The sequence below is a fragment of the Seriola lalandi genome, unplaced genomic scaffold, assembly GCF_002814215.2.
Source record: "Seriola lalandi dorsalis isolate HSWRI2012SDOR001 ecotype SW California unplaced genomic scaffold, Sedor1 jcf7180002054767, whole genome shotgun sequence".
NCBI lineage: Eukaryota > Metazoa > Chordata > Actinopteri > Carangiformes > Carangidae > Seriola > Seriola lalandi.
This window is the reverse complement of record NW_019525320.1, coordinates 3496999-3505051: the sequence shown is the minus strand read 5'-3', so window position 1 is coordinate 3505051 and position 8053 is coordinate 3496999. Positions and strand designations below refer to the sequence as shown.

General features: G+C 43.1%; 1 protein-coding gene across 5 annotated transcripts in view; it reads left to right on the top strand.

Annotated features, from left to right (window-relative positions):
* znf385a (zinc finger protein 385A) overlaps positions 1–7041 on the top strand; it is a 60736-nt gene extending 53695 nt beyond the window's left edge. For all 5 annotated transcript variants that reach the window (XM_087178996.1, XM_023425168.2, XM_023425169.2 and 2 more), the window contains 3 exons: positions 2826–3010; positions 3125–3217; positions 3618–7041. In XM_087178996.1, the coding sequence (XP_087035122.1) occupies positions 2826–3010; positions 3125–3217; positions 3618–3866 (527 nt within the window). In that variant the 3' untranslated portion in view covers positions 3867–7041. The remainder of the gene's footprint in view (positions 1–2825; positions 3011–3124; positions 3218–3617) is intronic.
* The last annotated feature ends 1012 nt before the right edge of the window (positions 7042–8053 follow it).

Below are 8053 nucleotides of genomic sequence, written 5' to 3'. Positions count from 1 at the left end.
GCTTTACTCACACAAGATATAATTATTTAAAAGAAACCCCCCCCCACTCAAGGAATTCACGATTTATCTTGTCATTTGCAGCACGCGACATAAAACGTGTTCCACTTAGCCTGAAGGGTTTCTCTTGTAAAAGTAGCAGAGGAGGATGGCTATGGCGGGGGAACCACTGCATTGGGGGATTTAGTGGGAAAATAAAAGAAAAATAAGCTGTTATGTGGGTGAGCTCACTACAATACCAGCTTCGACATTCAGTCAGACAGCTTTCACACATGACGACACTTTCTCAGGGCTCCAAATACCCCTGAGGTGCCCGCTGCCTGCTTTAATCCTTTATGCCTCCTTTCCAACTTAGTGCTGCTTGTGACCTTGTTTCCCTCTGAGGACAGTTTCTATCTGATTGATCTCCACTCTTTCTTTGGGGAGGTGTACTCTCCTACAAATACATCTTCTGTACATGAAGAAAAACTGTAGAGACACAACTGACTCCACATCAGTGTAACTCTATCCCACTTGCCTTGAGTAATGTTGGACCCAGCCAGCTCAGCCAGACATGAGAGCAGCCAGCAAATACCTCTTAAAGTTGTATAAAGTATTAATCAATAAATGTGCCATCACCGCCGCCATTACGGTCAGATTAACCCGTGGAAGTCTTTTGGAATTCATGTTTTATCATGCTCTAATTAATTCTTTATCATTTTAACAACTACACAGCCATAAATTTGCATTACATCTGCCCACAAGCACATTTACGATGCAAATGCACATGGAAGTAAAACAAGCCATAAGCTTCTAAGCATGATCCCGGGTTTCAGCCTGCTGTCAGCTAATTGGCTCCAAAGTTCAACCCCTGGATGGGCAAGAGTTGAAACTGTTGAAACTCTATGAGGGAAATGATCTGGAAGCAATCACCCTTACGAATTCTCAAAATCAAAACAGTGCATGTTAGCGGGGTTCGAAAATAAAAGCATATGTCATGCAGACACCAAGACATGAACAGAGAGCGTGGCACGGACTTTACAGCAGAAAGGGCAAAAAGAAAATAAAAGAGAAAGAGCGATGTATGTAATGTTATTTTAACAATTACACAACAGTTTCCTGCCAACCCATGGCCTGTTTTTGTGTTTTCGATCGTGCCTGCTCTCCTTGTGTGTTGGCTTATGCAGTGAGTCAACCTTACAAAGACAAAAAAAATCCACTGAGCTGTCCATTGTCAGACCAAAATAGAACAAAGGCAAAAACAGACATCCCAAGAGCACATTCCTGGCCACGAGTGAAATCCGTCAGTCCAGCCCCTTCCCCTCCAGTGGAGCCCACAGCCTCCGTGTTCCCCACCAGTCACACAACCCTGATCTCCACTGTAACTTAACTGTTCAAAGGGAGAGTGACTCAAATTCAAAGCCAGAGTCAGTGATAGTGGGATGATTTACACTGAGAGTAAAGAGGCATAGCAGTGAGGGGAAGATTGGAAGCCACAAGGTCAAGTCTGGGGTGGGTTGAATGTGGGCGGTGGAGGGTGTGACTTTAATTTTTCAGTGAAGAACAAAACATAATTATTTAGTGAGAAAGTACTCTGGCACTCTCTCTAGTGTGCTGCTTTGCAGACCACTTGAAAGGGGAACTAATATGAAATAGCACTTCTCTCAATGCGATATCTTTTGTGAATTCAGCCTGTGCGATTTGTTCAAATTAAGAATATTTAGAAAATACTGTACTTAGAAAAAGTATGAAACATGCAGAATTTCTCATAAAACATTTGACAGAATATAATTTTCTGAATTGCTCAATATTTCAAATTCTATTATTCCTGCTGGAATCATGATTGGGTTAAAAGCAGGGTGTGGGGAGACTATGGGGAGTTCTTCTTGTTATTGTTTTGTGTCCAAGAAACACATCTGGTACATTTTTATTTAACTGTGTTGTGTCTAGTGTTACACCCTCATCTATAATGATGCAGGTCAGTATTTCAATCGCTCAGCCGTTTAATCATTGACAGAAACAATGGCTGTTCAATCAGAAACATGACCATATCACGTATGGACTTAGTTAGATTTTAGTGTCTTTATTTGTTCCCACTGAGCTACAGGTCTTGATAATTTGTTAAGACGGTGTGATTTCATCACATCAATATGTAGTGAAACAGTGTAAAGCACAGTTGTAATTATCTTATAGCACAGCAAATACTTGTACTGCAAAATCCATCCCAAGACCAGAAAAACCTGCTTCACATAATAACCTACCCTTAAATTACCAAACTTTGACATGTACAGTCAAAATTATTGATTTCAAAGTGAAGGTTCAGTGGTGCAGCACTGTCATTGATATTGGCACATGTGGTGGATATAATTTACTGCTGTGCATACTGAATGACCTTATGTCAGCCTCTCCACTGAATCAAACATAGGCAGTTATTGCAATATTAACATGAGAGAGGGCTCCAAGTTCATCCTCCAGATCACCAGCTGCACAGCTGTCTGACTGCAGCCCTCTAGTGGTAAAAACGCAGCACTACAACTTTGTATTGCAACATGTTCCGCATGTCATGTCGTGCGTATGTGGTCACTTGGGGGAAAATAAAGACATATGTCCAGTGTGTTCAGACATTTGTCACTGTCAGTGTTTCTCCATTAGTGCTCTGAGCTACAAAGAAACGCTGTCCAGTCTTATTTTACTTCAGACAGGTGGAAGCGGCATGACTCATATGTTATAAATAGTGATACATCTCCACTGTATGACTTCATTTTATTCTATTAGCTTCTAAATATGTCATTTCATATTGGTTAATGACATTGCTGTGTTTTTGCTTGTGTGTGTGTTTCTACCTGCAGGTACCAAACACAAAACTATCCTGGAGGCACGGAGCGGGCTGGGCCCCATCAAGGCGTATCCTCGCTTGGGCCCCAAACCCAGTGGAGAGCAGGGAGGGGGGCCGGTGGACCCCAACACTCAGGAACGAACCTTCCACTGTGAGATCTGCAATGTGCGGGTCAACTCTGAACTGCAACTCAAACAGGTAGGAGGAAGAAGATTTCCATTTTCCATTCCATAATTCATCCATTTTAATGGTTTAATATAGGAAATATTTTCCCTCAGGGAAAGCTTATGTTCCTGTGTTCTCTCCTTTCAGCACATATCAAGTCGAAGGCACCGGGACGGCATGGCGGGCAAGCCTAACCCCCTCCTCAGCCGACACAAGAAGCACAGGGGGGCTGATCTGACGGTAACCTTTCAAGTTTCTGACTGTTTAAGTCTAACTCCTCCTGTGACATAGTCAGCAAACCTGCGACCCACAGAGCAAATAGACAATGATAACCAAGAACATAAAGTCTGACAGGCGCATTTAGAGCGTGTTGATCTGATACCTTCAAAAGCCTGCCGGGTGTTCTATTTTGGGTTGTGTCCTCCTGAAAATACTAACTCAGCTGAACTGAAATTCTCTGCATTATGACGATCAAAAGAGTCTGAAAAGGAAGGTCTATATCTGATTTCCCTACATATGTTGACCTTCTGGAACTAATCATTTTATCCCTCTCCCTCCCTCCCTCACTCCCTCCCTCCCTTCCTCCCTTCCTTCCTCTCTCTTGTCTTGTGTCTCTTTCTTCGCCCTCTTCTGTTTTTAGTCTTCTTTGACTTTCTCCAAGGATCTCACCAAAGCTTTGGGTGCGGGGCTCTTGCCCAGCCCCTTGGCTGTTGCCGCAGCAATGGCCGCTGCAGCTTCCTCGAACCCGTTGGCCCTCCGTGCAGCAGCTCCTGGGCATCACCCACACCATCACCTACTGCAAGGCCCGCCTCTCAGCCACGCCATCCTAAGACCGGCCCCGGGGCCCATCCGCACCACCCACGGGCCAATCCTCTTCTCCCCTTACTGACACATCACCCTCTGACTTCGGCCAGTCAGGAACAGCCACTCCAAAAGCACACTGTGAAGATATAAACATGATCAACAAACAGCAATCGATAAGGGGAAAAAAATCCAATCATTTAAATATTGAACTGAGAGAAAAGCAAGGGGAAAGGAGCAGCGGAGAGGAGTAGAAGTTTATGTCTCTCTTTCTTCCTTTTACCTGAAACTCTCCCTCCATTTCAAAGACTCCTGAGTGATACGCAGATGGAATGAGCAGAGGAGAGATATTCATTATGCATTGAACTCCCTTGTACATCTCTCACCTCCCCTGGTCCCTCTCCCTTGCGCTGTGGCCCTGTCATGGCCGCCTCGATAGCTACAGAAGAAACACACGCAGACGTCACTAGAAACATTAAACCACATGTAGTGTTACATAATTATTCTGGGCCAGGTTGGTTTTCCTCTGTCGTCACGGCTCAACGTGTTCTTCTCATCCTATGCACCTCAAAAACCAAGACAATAATGTTATGTCAGTAGGGTAGCTGCTTCCATCAGTCTTTGCGGTATGCGTCACATGTAGCTGCGGCGGCCTCCACGGTACTGTACATGTCCCCTTCTGCGCCGGAGGCCAGCAACTCTTCAGTTTCTGACACTAGGTCCTCACTAGATACAACATGACTTCGGCTGACAGGCAGGTGGTAGCCGCTTCTGAACATGTCTGATGGTTGGGGGGTGGGGGGGGTCAAGAGAGCAGAGAAGTGACTGTGGGGGATTGCGCTCCCCTGTCATTTCCTGAGAGGGCGAGGTGAGAGGAGGGCTGGCACGGGTCAGTGGGTGGGTTGACCCCAGGCAGCATGCAGACACACGCAGGCCCGAATGCATTTGTGTTTTAAAATAGACTGTACCAACAAAAATCGCTACAGGGCACATCTGCCAACCTTCGTCTTAGTCAGAGAGGAGCCTCACCAAAGGGGAGAGAGGACAGCAGAAGTCACACATTGGTACATACTGTACTGCTGTAATGCGTTTGATGGCAAGATTCTGTGATTTTACTTACAGTAATGAGAAATACTATACTGCAAAGAGCATAGTTCATATGTATTTGCTGTGACTTCTGTTGACATCAAGCCATCAAAAAGAATTTAATTGACATCCTCAACATCACCCTCGTCTTTGACTCACTGTGTAGGTGGGAAGGTATGACTTAGGTGCGACCCTGTGCACTGATGTGTTTATGTTGTTTCTGCATGCAGCCTTGCAATAAGGACCTGCAGGCTCAGGCTTCTGCATCATTGATTCCCCCCCTCCTCCGACCTGCCCTATCCTCCTCACCTCCCCCATATCCAAAGGTTCATATGAGTCTATTGTAGAGGGCACATCATAACACTGGCAACCATAACGCTGAAAGGGAACAAATTAAAGAGAGGAAGATGAAAGTCAAATACATTTCTCGGAGAAATGATCTTGAGCCGGCGTGACAACCGAGCCAGAAGCCCAGCGAGGCCGCCGGGAGTGGGAGCTGAGACGTCCAGCCCAAGGCATCTATCAATACTTCCTGTCTTACAACTGAAAGCCATGAAATGCACCATGATTTGTTTTTCTTTTTACAAAGACTGGTGAGCACTTTCTTTTGTTTGGTTCGGACTGTTTGTGTTTATATCACACATCAAAAAGAGCAAAATAGAAAACACAGTAAAAAATATTTTTGTAGGTGGGAAATGTTAATGACTGCATCCATGAAGTGAAAATAAGAAAGGGATGGAATTATTGTATGGTGGATGATATAAGTGTCGACTCAGACAGACAGAACAAGTGACTCAGCAGGGAGCCAGAAAAACTAGCAAAGCAGCAGCAGACCTATCTTGCTCGACAGCTTGAAGCTATCACCCTTTTCTGAACAAGATGTACACTGTGCCCTTTCATTGAGAAGCAATGAGCTCTAATGTCTTACCTTTGTCTGAATATTGCAATGCAATGAGCAATTTTTATCAGAGTGACTTGTTATCATTGTGACATGTTGTGACATGTTGTCCAGAGTTGTGTGTGTAAAACTAGGAGCGCGCCAGCTGACAGACTTTTTTCTGTTCAAGCCCTCGAAGGGATTTAGAGAGGGGCAGAGAGAGACAGAGGTGTAGCTGGGCTTAGGTACCGACCCTTCATATTAAAGGGCCTTTTTACTATGGTAATCTCTGCTTGGGGAACAGGGTACAACGCCAGGTATCAAGGGATTAAAGATAGATGTGTTCAACAGGCTTTTTTTTTTTTTAGTTGGACTTACTGAATTGCATTATTATTATTTTTGTGTGTGCGAAATGTGCTTAAGTGAAAATCCTGAGGAACATTATCAATGCCATTACTTAAAGAAGAAGCTGGCTTGGTGTCAGCTTCCACCGTTGTGCTCTTTTTGTTGCTGAACGAAACCTCCTTTGAAGAGTTCATTTTGTGAGTGAGATACTATTCCAGGATCTGTGCTCTCTTTCCTGTTGGTGTGTGTACCATTTGTATTCTAGTGTGTGTTGGGACCGGCTCTCTCCCCACTTCCCACCAATCAGATACGGAAGCATCCTGGAGTTATAAAGTGGCCTAATACAGTGATGGAGATAAAAAACCTGCACATGTTTGGTTTAGGAAGATTGATCAATCATCCTGGATTCTATCAAACTTGATCAACAACCCAACCTAATCCAAGTACTACAACCATGTCCCTGTTAGTTCAGTCAAGTAGCAGCACCACAGATATGTTCATATTGTCCGTGATATGTCCTTTCTGTGGTAATTCCCATTGACCCATCCTCATTATTCACATATGGGAAATAAATGTTAGATTCCTATTTTCTGGGCAGGTATTTCATGTTAGCTGTGTTTAGGCTACTAGCCTTAGCCTTATTCTGCCCTCAGTCTCTCCCAGAGCAGAGAGAGAGAGATGGAGAGGCTATGGTGTAATTTTGTCTTGCCAATAAAGTTATTTTTGAATTTCATTGTCAGAGGGGACACAGAGTTTGTATGGCGAATTGTAGCAATACCTGACTCATTCTGGCTACTCTTGTTTATTGCAATAAGAAAATTAAACAATAAATGTGTATGTGAGTAAAACATTATAAATGTAATTTAAATGAAAAAGAAACTTTATGGTAAATACTATTGGTATCAAGAGAAACCATGGTGGAAAAAAGTAAATGTCAATAAATCATTAAATGAAACTCATGTCTGCAGTGTGTTTATGAATCAGTCACCTTCTATCAAATGTCAGCGTTCATAAAGAAACATATAAAAACAATATCTAATACAGTATCTCTTATGCTAAAAAAGAAATCAGTGATAATCGTTAGGAGATCCTTTGTTTCTCTACTGACAGGGAATTAGTGACTACCAAATTTAGTTTTGAGAACTACATAAAAAAATGAGTGAAATACTGTTAATTCAGGGCTTCTAGCTGTGATGCATAACCCCCCCCCCCCCCCCCCCCCCGTAAGATCTGCTGCCATAAATTAGGAGTTGCTCTCATATTAACTCTCCATGGAGAAGCTGCAGGATTTGTCCCAAAATGCTGCTACAATCTCGCCTCTGTTCCCTTCAAACAAAGGAAAGACTTGTTCAGATGTGATCCAAAGATGTCCGACTCACCATTGTGATAGCGCTGTAGTGTGAGATCAGGGAACTGCTCATGTTCAAGTTAATATACTGAAAAGTTTTTTTTTTTGTCTGAAGTTTCCATTAAATGTTTCATAAAGGATCCAGATCCCTCCAAGAGGTCACAAAAAATTTGAGGGGTTGCGAATAGATGGGAAAGAAAAAATGAACTTTTCTGTTATTTTGTTTGTTTGTTTGTTTTAATGTTACTTTATAGGCTACACCTTGTCAGGAGGATGCACCATAACCTTTAAGGTAAACTGAGCTTGGTCATCTCCTGGTTTGGGCCCAGGAACTGTCGACCCAGTCCCCTTCCCTGTTATGATCAGGTTCCTGGGGGAAAGTGTATCTGTATAGATCAAGGGGGTTGTGTCCAGAACAAAATGTTGATTTTAGGCCGTTTGCAATTTTATTCTTTTTTTGTGTTTAGGAGGTTATTTTACTGTTGACTTATAATATTTATCTATTGTAGAACAAAGGGCTGCACGATATGTAAAAACAATCACATTGCGATTATTTTGGCAGATATTGCAATGTGAGATTGCGATTTCAGTTGGAATGGTCGTTTTGCATTTCATTTCA